At 50.4% G+C, this 13,576-nt stretch overlaps 1 protein-coding gene across 4 annotated transcripts in view; it reads right to left on the bottom strand.

The window, feature by feature from the left end:
- Positions 1–13,576, bottom strand: part of rptor (regulatory associated protein of MTOR, complex 1) — a 143,842-nt gene that overhangs the window by 34,037 nt on the left and 96,229 nt on the right. For 3 of the 4 annotated variants that reach the window (XM_069194603.1, XM_069194605.1, XM_069194606.1), the window contains exons 18-22: positions 10,919–11,059; positions 10,136–10,256; positions 9,654–9,794; positions 8,907–9,065; positions 3,334–3,452 (exon numbers count right to left, since the gene is read on the bottom strand). In XM_069194603.1, coding sequence (XP_069050704.1) covers positions 3,334–3,452; positions 8,907–9,065; positions 9,654–9,794; positions 10,136–10,256; positions 10,919–11,059 — 681 coding nt within the window. The remainder of the gene's footprint in view (positions 1–3,333; positions 3,453–8,906; positions 9,066–9,653; positions 9,795–10,135; positions 10,257–10,918; positions 11,060–13,576) is intronic. The other variant, XM_069194604.1, reaches the window with a different exon arrangement.

The following is a 13,576-nucleotide window of genomic DNA, read 5'->3' as shown; positions in this document are numbered from 1 at the left end:
AAATGTGCTTTCAACCTCGCCCAGAGGCTGATCAGCACGAGGGCCTAAGCGACCTCCCAGGCTTGTGAGCAGGCAGAGCAAGAGCACGGCTCACAGCAGAACGCTAGTGTCTGGATGTTCAAAGCAGTCCGCCTCAAGCCCACTGCTCAAAACCTGATGAAATCCTGGATCCCTGCTTCTGTGGAAGGTTCTGTCAAGCAGAGTGAATCGTTTTCTTTTTTACACTGTTTAACAGGTGAAATAAGAACACAGGCACGGACAGCTTGTTCCAGACCCCCACCACCCTTTGCGTAAAGAAGTGCGTCCTGCTCCCATTTCTAAATGCACCCTCTTTCACCCCGTGCCCTGCCATGCTTCAGTTGCTCTTTCGGAAGAAGTCCGTCATCCTTGAGGATTTTGAATATTTGTATCAGGTCATCTTGTTACACAGTGGCTGGTGACCTTCCAGGCCCTGGCAGGCAGCCCAGACTTCTTAGGAAAGTGATCATGGCTGCTCAACGCACCGGAAACATCCTTTCCGAGCACCCCGCCAACCCCCCGCGGTTCTGGGTTCGATATGTCCATTGACCAGGGCAGAGAGAGCGAGAGGTCGAGGAGGGAGAAAAAGTAGAAAGAAGAAGAGAGCGAACGGCGATCACAAGAGGCAGCAGATCCGCAGTGGAAACTGCTGGGAGCGCAGGTCGGCACTGGCAGCGAAGCACGGGACAGAATGCCTTGCTCGCGGCCAAGTCAAAGCCTGATTTATCCCGCGACTATTAAGATAGTCAACTAAGAAACAGAATCTGTCTTCCTAACCATCTACCCATCTGTCGGAACTTTACCAGACAAACTCACAAAACATTTTCTTTCTCCCCTGTCAAAGATGACTAAACGCTTCTCAGCAAGGGGACATTAACCATGTTCTTACGCCGAATGCAGTGACGCCAAACCAAGGCAGAACAAAGCCCCACGGCTCAGGCGGCAGCCAAAGGGTTCTGCTTTTGGCTGAGAGCAGATCTCGTTCCTCACTCGCACATTGACAATAACGACAGCTTCCTGACTCAGCCTTCCTGGATGCATGAAAAGAAATTATTTTCCCAATAAGAGCTATATAACAAAGCCCATTGAAAAGGTACTGAATTAAAAGAAGCCTTTATTGATGCCGGGATCAGAAAGTAATTAGTTTTCTTTTTTTTTGGCTATGACCTAGTATCATTATGCCTTTCCGTATGACCACTGAAAGCCTGGGTGGGGCGAAGTGCTCTAATACAGGCGCTTTTTGAGCGCTGTTAATTAAGGCTGCCTCTTCAGTGCACTGTTGACACCAGCTTTTATCACATAAGAGTCTTGTGTCTCGAATGCAGTGCGACGCCGAAAGGACAGCGCGGCGCTGACGGGGGGAGAAAAAAAACACGCTCTTGTCAAGAGACCCAGTTCTACTTCTCGTAAAGGGCACCCTTATTAAAAGATCACTCCATCTTGAAAAAGCCTCGGCCTAGATACCAAGATTGACTTCATCTTTTCAAAAGCCCCCCCCCATCTGCAAATACGCCTCCATTCTTACGCCTCCTCTCTCGTCGGAGTCTGAGCTGTCTTCTCCATGCCCTCGCTATCTGAAGAGGAGCCCCGTGTTCAAAGATGGGGGGCGCTGCTCCCCTGCACCCCCCTTTCTTCTGGAGGGAAAACTGCGGCGTGAAGGAAGCCGAGTGAGTGAGGTGAGGCGAGCTGAATTCTAACAAGAGGCTTCCCTCGTGCTGCCCAGTCTGCACACGCTCGGTTTCCTCCCTGCTCCCAGCTGACTCTCCTCCAGGGAGAGAGGAAGAATTCACAGCCCGTCCCATGTTGAGGGGGGGGGGGAGGGTGTGAACCCCTTCAGGAGCTCTCAGGCAGGCAGTGTGTCAGAAGCACAGAGAGCACCCCGAGCAGGGCAGGATGGAGAACAAACACGCGCAGGATAAGCAACGCGGATGAGGAGGCAATAGGTTACACAGAAGAGCCGTTAGCTCGGAAAAGAGTTTTTTTTTTTACCGAAAAAGAATTCAAATTGCACACTCCTAATTGCACACAAAGACTGAAGCAGTGTATTTTGGTGTGCAGCTTGTTTCACTGCAATGCAGTAGAAAGAGGGGCCTCTGCTTCACTGCTGATAAACCTAGATTGTTGTCGACTCCGGCGCAAATCTTTCACGTTGTCGTTAACATTGAAGCCTACTCAGTGCAGAAAAAAAATCAGTTTTTGCTCTGGCCCACGTGACTGCAGTATCTGCCAGCTTCCACACCAGCTCGGTTACTTCATCGACCTTTTAATCGAATTCATAATTGGCTTAATTGGAATTTTTAATTTTTAACTGCTGGAAAAGAAACGGCAGATTTCAAGTTGCTTGCAAAAATCTTTCACAGCTTAAGAGCTGGAGACATTCAAAGAATTTCAATTTCTCACGCCGTTTGTTCAGCTGAAGGTTCAATTATGTAACCGAGGGCCAGGCTGGAAAGAAATCCAGCAGAGGCACTGGAGTCACGAGGAGCAGGATTTGCTGGCTAAAAATCTTTTTGCACATCTCCTGCTGGTGTGCCTCCTGCCTTTCTCCAACCGCCCGTGTTAAGATCCGGCGCACAAGGCGAGGTGGGCGGCGGGGCGTGCGCAAGCGGCACGTTGTGGACACCGAGTCACTCGCAACTCCAGGCTTCTGGGACGGACAAACTACAGGGAAACTGGACAGGCCTTGGCAACTGGCGGAGCACCTCGGCACACGGGCACGGCTCACACCTGCTAACTCGCCAGCCCACAGGCACAGACGCAGCAGGGGCAGTGAGGTACAAAAGGGAACGGTAAAAAAAAAAAAAAAAGATCTGTAGCCACAGGGGACTCGGGGAAACCGCTGTGACAACAAGAGAGATGAGACGAGACTTATATAATCTTTAGTTATTACCTCCTTAAGCTGCACTGGAAGTTCATGGCCATCTTTCAGTGTTTCTCAGACTTCAGGGAACAATTTCGATTTAATCGCATTTGCACAAAACTAAATGCTTTGGGTCACGTGAGGGAAGAGCTGGGGGAGCCGGCCTGCTCCGCAGCACACGGGGGAGGGGGAGGAGGTATCAAATCAAACGCTGGCAAGAGGAATTAACCCTTTCCTCAGCAGGAGGAAACACACACATGGGGGAATCGGCCGGGGAGAGATAAGTGCATCTGTCCACTCACTGCACACACAAATGAGGAAGGACAGGGGAACAGAAGGGGGGGGGGGGCAGGGACAAGCAGGCAAGGAAAGAGGGAATGAGTGGTGGGGAGAGAGGAAGAGAAGGAGCAAAGAGAGAGAAGCACGGCCCTACTGGCAGTGAAGGAGGATCTCACCTTGTAGGCGATGCTGTTGAGGACCTTCATGGCCAGGTCGGACACCTCAGGGAAGGGATCAGCAGCCAGGTGAAGCAGCACCCTCCAGATCTGCGTGTAGACGCTGTTGAAGGACACCCCTGCACAACACACAGACACAGAGACAAGACACTGAGCCGGAGCTCCATTCAGGGCTTGAAATGTTGGGAACGGATCCCAAGCCACCCCTTTGACGAGGAAAAAATAAACAAATTGAAGAACAGCGTGTAAGAACAGCAAGGACGAGCTGCTTCTGGGTTTTATACTCTGCTTCTGCTTTCTGCCAGTGTCACACTCTCCCCAAGCTGGACCGTGACAGGAGCGAAGGCAAATCACTGAAGTGAGCTGAACACTGTCAGCAAACTAATGTCTAGTGTAAGGAGAGGAGGCGGCAGACCCAGGGGAAGAGCCATGTGGCGAGAGTATTTATCTCCTGATCATCAAGCATGTGTAGCACAACAGCAATGACAGCTCTCCATCAGTCACTCGCATCTAAGCGGTATTCGGCAGCACCCTAATCTTGGCTCTACCATTATGGGCAAGATCTATTAGAGAACCGACATTGTATTATTACTGATCTCTCACTGCATACGGAGCTTGCACACATGCTGACAGGCGTGACTGCAGAACAGTGATGGAGTCCTGCGAGGCTGGTGTCAGGGGTGGGGGTATGGGGGGGCTAGCACTGAAAGATTGAGAAGTGCTGCTTTTGCAGATTTTGCCACATCGTCTTTTTAGAGGGTTTAGCGAAATCTCTCACTGCAGCTCAGCGCACAGCGAGGTGGAGGAGCACGGCTCATAACTGAACACCCCAGGGACGACCCAAGGCTAGCGGAAGAACCGGCAACGCGAGCACTTAAAAGTTCAAGGTTCTCCGCAAGGTCTCAGAGAACCTGCATGGAGCAACTGATCCGAGAGCTAGACGTTAAAGTTCTCAGGAGGGACACAAACCGGAAACTACTCTGCCGCTCGAGAAGAGGGGCTGCCCCAGACGGTTTTAATCTCCTCAAACCTGAAACGGCAGGGACTTTACAAACGTCGATCAGCTGGTTTATTTTCAGCCATTCCGCTCGTGCTACCGCGGAACATTTTCCACACGGAACACGCAGAGAAAAAGGCGCACACGAGCGGAAAAGACCGCTGGGCTTCACAAAACGGCCAGCCTTTGACTGGGCCACCCATGAGCGACACACTCACACACGCTGTCGGGATCAGCCAGGGGAGTCAGACAGACAGGGCCGTACTGAAGATCCGAGACAAGGAGGAGGGGATGGGGCTGCCCCTGCCCAGCTTGTGCCCGGATGTTCCGAGGGCTAATCCGGAGCAGAGGAGGGAACTGTGCCTCTGGTGGGCAGGGCCGACTCTCCAGGCGCTGCTGATTGGCAGCCGGAGAGCGTGCAGGGGGCTGTGTACGGACTGGAGGGGTCCACGGGGGGGGGGGGGGGAATCGCTGAGACAGGGCAGAGAGCGCTGGGAGCGGGGGAGCCAGGGAGCGCTGGTGTCCCGACACCGGAGCTGGTTGACCCTCGGGGGCACCACCAGCCACCCTTCCCATGGGAGTGCTTTTCTGTTTTTCCAAGGAGACATTTCTCCGTGGGGCACAAGGGGCAGAGGGGGCAGGAGCCTTCTCAAGGCGTCCTGTATCAGCCTACGACGTGCAACTTCACAACCCGAAGGGGCCGGCCACTCCCCAACTTCCTAAACAGGCATTTCGCACAGACCCCCCCCCCAAACACAAATAGAAGGAGTATTCATTAATCTTGAGAAACATGGTTTCAAAACGTTATAAGAAATGACTGGGTGCGAAACTGCTGAGGAGGTAAACCTCTCGTTATACTTTCTTCTCACCTGGTTCTTTTCACCTTGAAAAAGAGGGAAACAGAAGTAGCACTTTTTTTCCCCTGTCAGTTTAAGACCCTTTGCTATCAGGTGCACTGACATGTTCAGACAGTCCTAAGGAAAAGAAAAGCACACCTGCCAGACATAGCAGAACGTCATCCCCTCGCCTGTTAGAAACTGGGGACATGTAACCCCACCCCAGCTGTAGTCAGGGCAGGGGGGGGGATACACTCCTCAGTGGAAAAAACAGCCAGGCCCAGACACTGCAGTGCTCGCAGCCTGAGAAAGGCATCCCTGACAGCTCACGCTGCAAAGGGCGTGGTAATCCCATGTAAAAGCTGCACCAAGCATGCTGACAGCCACTGATCCCACAGCGGACACAGCGGTCACTCTGGCACACTAAGAAGCTGCAATCGCGCACTGGGAATGCATTTTGGGATTGCATGGGAGATGCCGATTAATTTGGACTCCTGGTTCTGAGGTGGGACATGTATATATCTCACTTATCCAGCATCAAAGTATCACCACTTAAGCACATTGTGAGAGCTGTTGATGGGGTCTGTTAACTTAGCCTCAAGCAAAAGTTACACTAAGGTGCCATAAAGCTGACTTGCTTTAGCAGACCCAGTGGCTTAACGCTACATAATAAATGACAGGAATGACACCCACAAACAGGATAAACCAGACCAATGTCTGCTGAATATCAGAGGACAGAACCTAGAGCAAGACAAGAAGTAATTACATATCAAAGAACAGGACAAGCACTCAGATTGTGAAACAAACTTTCTTCTGACTGTATATAAGAGCTGGGAAACCCTTGCAGGTTGTCTGTTCTGCGGGGCAGAACCAACATGCGTTGATGTCATTATTGAGCTCAATAAAACTGAATCTGCACAAGACTGTGTCCTGCTCCTCCGATGAAGAAGTTCCATCGACGGACAGAGGAGCTGTGGACTGTCCTATTGATCGGCATTCTGCAATGACCCTTAGCCCCAGCTGGTACAGCAATTTACGTACAGTCAGACATTGGTCAAGCCATGTGAAGGTCATCTAGAAACAACGTGATCATTATTTTAGGAGAACCCACAGAAGATGATATGCCCAAAAAACCTCTGGATGTAAGTGTTATTACACACATGTACATGCCAGGTCAGCAATGGAATTTGGTACACCTAGGTCACACTGCAGTTGTTTGAATAGGCCAACTAGCTGTATTGTACACCCGGTATTTACAGTCAGAACTGACCATCTGTATTAGGTATGATTTCTAAATGCATATCGGCAACTACTGGATGTAGAAATATGAGGATTCATTGTGTTTACGCTCATTTTTATAACCTAGTTGATTTAAAAAAAATCAGAAAACAGGCAAACGGCCAGGATGTTATTTACTATAAATCAGAGGGATATACCAGGTTTATAAAGATCTCAGATTACAAAGCAATGTTCTTTTGCTCTGCATTAAAAAAGCTTTTTTACATAAGTTAGAATCCGACCAATGCTGAGGATACAGGACAGCTTGCGACAGATACTTCACCTTCGGCACTAGTAAAGCCGAACTTCAGGGGGCAATGTCAGCTGAGGCTGTGAGCCGAGGCCCATCACTGCAGAGGGGCTCCGCGCTGGATATCGTTCATTAGCAGAGGAAGACTTGGTACACAGTGCACTGACAGAGAGCCGGAGCGTTAAGTGACAGAGGGCACTGAAGATTACGGCAATCCATAGACTCCTTGATTATCAAGGATTACGCCAACATCACGTAACAGTAGCTAAGAGGGTTGCCGGGCCTCATTCTGACAGAATCCCTGTCCTGATTCCTGTGTGTTAGAAATGCAGTGCTTTTAAAGCTTTAAAGTAATGCACCACTTCTTCTGCACTGACCAGCCATGCATATGTGCTGTGTGCTGAGTGGAGACCTCGCTGTGGCGTACTTTCACTATCTACAGCTCCTGGGACAACCACTTCCAAAGCCCTAGCCCTAACAGAGCACACCTGCGTCCCCTAGCAGAGCAGGCAGGGAGCTTACTGCCTGCAAGCCAGTGTTGAAAGCAGTATCAAACACAGAATCCAATGCCAGATTCAGGAAATTGAATTACTCTTCCAAAGACAAGAGAGAACAAAAAAAGAGATGTACTGTGCTGGACTGCTATGTGTCTTGGGGCCAAGTTTACAAAGCGGTACTACAGCAAGTGTGCATCTATATATCTGGTCATTTACTTGCTAGCACACAGTCAGCCTGAAATATGATGACAAACAAATTGATGGGGGTGAGTGTTATCTGTGAAGCTGAAGCAAGACAGACAGTAAAGCAGCAGATGTTGCGAAATTCACTCCTGTTTCTGGGGATTCCTTGTCATGCTTTTGCAGATCCCTCAAGGGGCTGTGGGCTCTATGATGGGCTCCGGATGTGGCAGAGCGAGGGGTTAGGTCAGCCCGATCAGGAGCCGTACCCTCGGGAAGCCCTCGAGCCTGTGGTATGAACTGCGCTGGTCAGGGCATCTTGTAAAGAGGCTGACCGAGAAGAGAAGAGATGCCCGCATCGCGAGAGACCGAGAAGGAAGGATGTGGTTGTCCTCGTCCCGAAGCAAGCCCGAACTCAAGCAGTAACATATACAGGATGGCGCCAATGACGGGCCTGCTTGAGAGAGTGCCTTGGACTGACCAGGGAAAGCACTCTCTTGCCCTAGGGGCTCAGCCTGCCCGGCTGGAGTCAACAGCTGGGATGGTGGGAGCTCTCTCCCTCTCTTCTTCCCAGATGTGCATGTGCCTCAAACATCTGTCCTTGCGCTGTGCAGTAAACGCTGTACTGGACAGCCCCTCATGTTCCTGTTCGGCGGGACAGCCCATGTGCTTTACAAAGGATCCCCAATACGCAACCCAGCATTGACAGCACAGATCTTTCACTGAAAGATCACTGAAACCTAGTCGTGCTAGTCCAGTACACCTAGCTCTGGACAGCAGCGTCCTCCTCATTTCTAGTGTCCACTTCGGGAAGGAACCATTTTTTTTGGCTAAAGATCTCCACGTGGACAACATGGCAAACCCATGCAGCCCGACACAGCCTTTGTGTAAAAAAGCAAGTTAATTTAAAAACAGGCCATACCACACAGCCACTGTATGTGCTACGGTAATACCTCAGCCATCTGCTCTCGCAATAATTACATGAGCAGCAAAAACAAGTTGAATCTTTCTGCTGGCCAAGAACTCCTCCAGCCTGGCAGGACTCACCCAAGGCCTCGTGAAGTGGAGCTGTAATTGATTGAAGGTGGCTGAAATCGAGCAGTGTGGGAGAACTGCAAAACGACTCGCCGCACGCTCCTCAGCCACATGGCAGCGCCGCTGATACAACACACGGAGGCACGGGTACACACTTGGGAGGACCTCCGCATGACAACGAGCGGCCTCGAGGAGATCACAGACCGGCCGCGACACACCCAACACAGAAATGCAGCAGACCGCAAGGCTGGCGGTGCTTGGCGCTGTGACCTGTGGTTTGTGAAGCCCATGCCTGCCACAAGCATCCACGTAGATCCTGCAGAAAACACTTCTGAACTCTTTGCAGAGAACAGCTGTGCCTAACCTTGAGGGCTGTTTCTTGGGAGGGTGGAGAGGGGGGGCGGGGCACTAATAATCATGTATCGGGGCCCCGAGTGGTTTTTTTTTCCCCCAGGAAGGCAAGACTGCCATGACAGCAGCCGTGCACGCCGGAGACTCACCGATGAGGGAGTTGAGGGAGGAGTAGGAGCTGACCCTCCTCATTTTGTCGATGGTCTCGAAGGACAGGATATATTCGTCATTGTCCGGACTGCCCAGGGTGCTGCTGGCGCTGCTGCTGGTGCTCAGGTTCCCCGGTGAAAAGACAATGTGGCCCCCTACTGGCAGGAAGGAACATACACACCTTGGTCAAGAACACAAAAATCCAAGATTGCTCTTCCAACGAACATGCTGTGAGGCCAAGCCCTTTACGTCAAAATATGCCAGAAATTCTTAGTTTACCACAAAAAAGAAAAAAAATGTTTTTGTGCACACACTCGTTTTACTTGCAAACAATGACGAAGGCCCCAAACAGCCCAGGATGACTGCAAAACGCAAAATCATCCCAACAGGAAACAATGCTACCAGTGCGACAACTAGACTGCTTGACAAAACCATGTCATTCAACCGAACCTGAAAGCCCCCTTAGAAGGTCACTTGTTTCTGCTCCTTTGGAATGTATTTTTCCACACTAAATGGCTGACTTTCCTGCGCTGCTCTGGGCTGAGAAGGAGATACGTGAATAAGCGATCTCCAGCGGGGGTCCTGCACCAGCAGTGCCTGGCTCAGACTGCACTGTGCTGCGGTATGAGGAACCCCAAGGCACAGCACAGCCTCTGACCGCTGCCCTGGGCACGCACACTGCTGGCTGTCCCAGCCCCAGGACCGGACCCTGGGTCTCATCGCCCCCGGTCCCCCGCTGGTCTCACCCTCCTCGTTCAGGTTGAGGTTCTGCAGGCTCTTGTTCAGGTTCCGGGCCGTGGTGGCTGCTCGGATGTTGCCGTAGGAACTGACGGTGCGAAGGCGAGGGATGGCCGGGCTGTCCCTCACCGGGGTCAGGTTCCCGGACTCTGCACGCGCAGGACAGAGGGAGAGATGCAGAGACACCTCGTCAGGGAGAGAGCCACCGCCGCCGAAGAGCAGGAGGCTGCCGCGTCTTCGGATTTGAGCTCCAGAGCTAGTAACTGTCTCCACGCACGAATGAACTTTACCAGACCAGCAAGCTCTTTTAAGGCTGGAAATGGGAAACCCTGGTCTATGGGGAGATAGCAGCATTTTCAAATGGGCAACTAGCTTAGACAGCAGACCTTATGCACAGAGAGAGAGAAGCCATCCATGATAAAATATATAAAAGCAGCCCTGGGCCTCTGCTCTTTTAAAAGCCGGCTGGTGGCAGGTTTTGTGTGGGCACCTGTGTTGCTGGCGGGCGAGGGGACAGCGTAGTTCTTCTCTTCCTCCATGAACTGTAGCGCCACAGTGCAGAAGTTGCTCTCGTACTGGACCACCAGGTGACTGAGCGCCACCACCAGCTCCTGTGGGCACACACAGTGTTGGCACGTCCATGGTTCCTCAGTCCCCTGTCTGACAGATCTACAAAGCTTTGTCTACAGCATGCTTGTCTGCTTTCTCCTTCCTACACTCGACTGAGAAAATGAAAGTTTCCTGCAGCTATAGATTGCACAAGGATTTCTGGCTGCACAGTTGCACAGCACCCCATATTTGACACAAGGCCACTTACTAATTCAAGAAGTTCAATAAATGTTTCGTGGTGAACTGTATTTACACATTCATGGCAACTTTTCCAACTTAACATTCACGAAGTCTAAAAAAAATAGCAGTTCTGCAACAGTAGGTCTACACATCACAAACGTACACCTGTTCTATAATTACACCTCTACTATGCTTAACAGTTCAAAACGCAATCCAGCAAAAAAGTACAAGCTCCTTTACGCATCTGTTAATTACCCTTCTCTTTGACGTCCTTTACAAGCCTGCTTCTTCCCAGTGCCAGTGTAGCTAGCAGGCATTGGCAGACAGAGCGTCTTGGTAGCGTGCACCCACTCTCTGCATCTGTCTTTACAGCAGTGTACATGATCGCAGTGCGGTTCCCCAGCTGGATTCACTTTACAGAGGCCCCCTGTGGCACCACCGCACTGGCAGTGCCAATGTCCTGGATCGGGTATCACACACCCACCTTGCGCACAACGGGGCTGCCATCGTTGATGAGCTGCGCCAGCATCATGGCCACGTTGTGGTCGATGGTGGTGGAGTGGTCAGTTCGCTCCGCTGAGTTGCCCACAAAGGTGCCCAGAGCGAAGACCGCGGCACAGCGTACCTGCGAGGCATCACAATGTCACAATGAGAGCAGTCTTTAATAAAGGCACTGATTATACTTATACGCATTCATCAGGAAAAACCCTTAAATATGAGGACAATACATATAAACTAACGAAAGAACAATACATTACACAGCTGGTGCTACCGTGCAAGTGCCATTTGGACTTTGGACTGCTCAGAGGGAGAGTGTATAACAAGGGGTCCCGATCCTGGCGCTGATGACCCACACACCTGTTGGCTTTCATTCCATCCCACCTTAATTGGACAACTGAGGCCTTAATTGATCTAAGATGTTGCCTCGTTGGAATATTTGCATTTTGTTTCTAGTTCAGAAGTTTGGGATTTTGTTTCTTTACAAAATGCAACGTTTAAAGCTCCAACGTTCATCTTATTATTAAGTTCATGAAGAGTCTGATTGTGTAACCGAGGGCTCGGCTGGAGCAAAAACCGACAGGTGTGTGAGTCATCAGGCCTGGGCACCTCAGGTGTACTGCTCCCTGCTTCTTGGTCTTCATTATAAATCATTCATATTTGAAAGCAACTTTCATGACGCATCGTCTCAAAGCACTTTCACCGTCTCCCAAAGTTGTGGGATCTGAGTGAAGGCTAGAGGCCAACGAGCTCCAAAACCAAGCAGATGCACAACAGCTCACAGCTGCAGCCAGAAGTCAAAGGATTTGAGCCCTTATAGGCGATGATGCAGTGTTGTTAGCCACTAGCCCACACACAGACGTACCCCACACTCCTAATGATACACAAAAACTCCATTCAAAAATACCGCCCAATCAAAGAGGCAAATCATAACAAGAGGCAATGAAGGCTTGAGCCTTCAGAAGTGAAGCTGAACCCCGGAACACAAATAATCGCTTGAAGGGGCTGTCACGAAAAAAATCATCCCTATGCCATAAACCTACCATACACCGATCTCAGATATTATAGAAACACGGACTGAATATAAAGAAACAAATCACAGGCATTCACTTCGCACCCTAGGGTAATTCAGAAAACGACAGCACAAACCATGATCGAAGCAGATCATGAACAAAGTCACGTGGATTTTGCTTTTTAGATTCAGAGCACTGGAAACGGAGAGAAAAGGCCACTGAGCAAATCACATATATATATTTGCTGCTTTCAGATGTTCACTGCTGCAAGATCATCAAGACCATCTGACACAGCCCACCTCACACAGCTGGTTGTCAGGTGGTCCTGCAAACCAGTATTGAGACGATCTTGCCCTAAAATCCCTTAAGGAGAAGACAGGTAACCGAACACCAAAGAAACGTTTCTTCCAGTGCTATTTTAGAAAAAGCTCTAATTTTATTTGAGCAACTCCCCCATCTCGTCACACAGGATGCAAGTTCACAGTGAATCTCCTGTGTTCTAATATCAGATTGACCTGCACACCTGCACAGCTTTCTAAAACAATTATTACAGCCCAGTACTCGCAAAGAACAAGAACAAATATTTTTATTTAAGAGAATTACCAAAATCCCTTGGTTTCCCTCTCTCTACTCCCTAATTATTTAGCTTTGTGGATCTGCAATCCATTTTTTTCTGCATCCCCTGAGCTGCAAACCACAGCCCTGGGCTCACATATTTGCGACTTAAAACAATTCCCATTCGTTAACACAACAGACTAGAAACAGGCACGTTTAAACAGCATTAATCCACACAGACCTCCAGACGGTGCACAGAGACAGAAAGGATATCAAGAAAGCAAAGTTAAACAGAGGAAAGTGTAGTTGTGAACAAAGACATGATGTCACCTAGAGCTGCAAATCAGCAGATTAAGAGAACTCCCAAGCACAGTTGTTGAGCCGCAGTCCGGCTCTGTTTCACATCACACAAACGTTTCGCTTGTTTCGCTTGGGAAGCGAAGGGGCAGCAGAGTCCCCCTTCACTGGCTGATCAATGCACTTGAAGTACATATAAGGGCTCGCTTCCCCGAGAGCCATTAGGCAAACGAGCCTCAGCCCTCCGACAACAGGATGAATGCCTAGCTGGGCTGCGGGAGGCTCCATTAGCACACAAGTAAGCCCTTGAAGAGAGAGGGCTGTCAGCACAGCCAGCTTAAATCACTTATGAAAGAAAAGAACACACGTCCAAATGAAACAAAATCCACTCTCACTTCACATCCCTGACATGTGCAGCACTGAATTCTTTAACCTCTGAGGCAGGGACAGCCTCCGTAGTTTTCCGCACACGGGGCAAGAAACTGCTTATTGGAAAGAGGGGGAGAGAAATCGGGGGGAGGGGGGAGGGAGGTTGGGAAGGGAAGAGGGGAAGACATGAGGGAGGAAGATTTAAGGGGGTTTTACTACAGCAGGCGGTTGCCATGGTGATTTTTTCAAGTCGGGAGAATCACTGCTGCACGATTTCGCCCTGATGCCAAGAGATCAGCCGCTATCGAGCCGACAGTGACACGGGGCAAAATGCCACCTGTGCAGGGACGAGAGGCGCACGCTGATACAGCGGGCCGGGGGCCGGGGGGCGGGGCTCATCAGTCTGCAAG

This window comes from Lepisosteus oculatus, chromosome 9, assembly GCF_040954835.1.
Source record: "Lepisosteus oculatus isolate fLepOcu1 chromosome 9, fLepOcu1.hap2, whole genome shotgun sequence".
In the NCBI taxonomy this organism is placed as follows: domain Eukaryota; kingdom Metazoa; phylum Chordata; class Actinopteri; order Semionotiformes; family Lepisosteidae; genus Lepisosteus; species Lepisosteus oculatus.
This window is presented reverse-complemented; position numbering and strand designations above follow the sequence as displayed.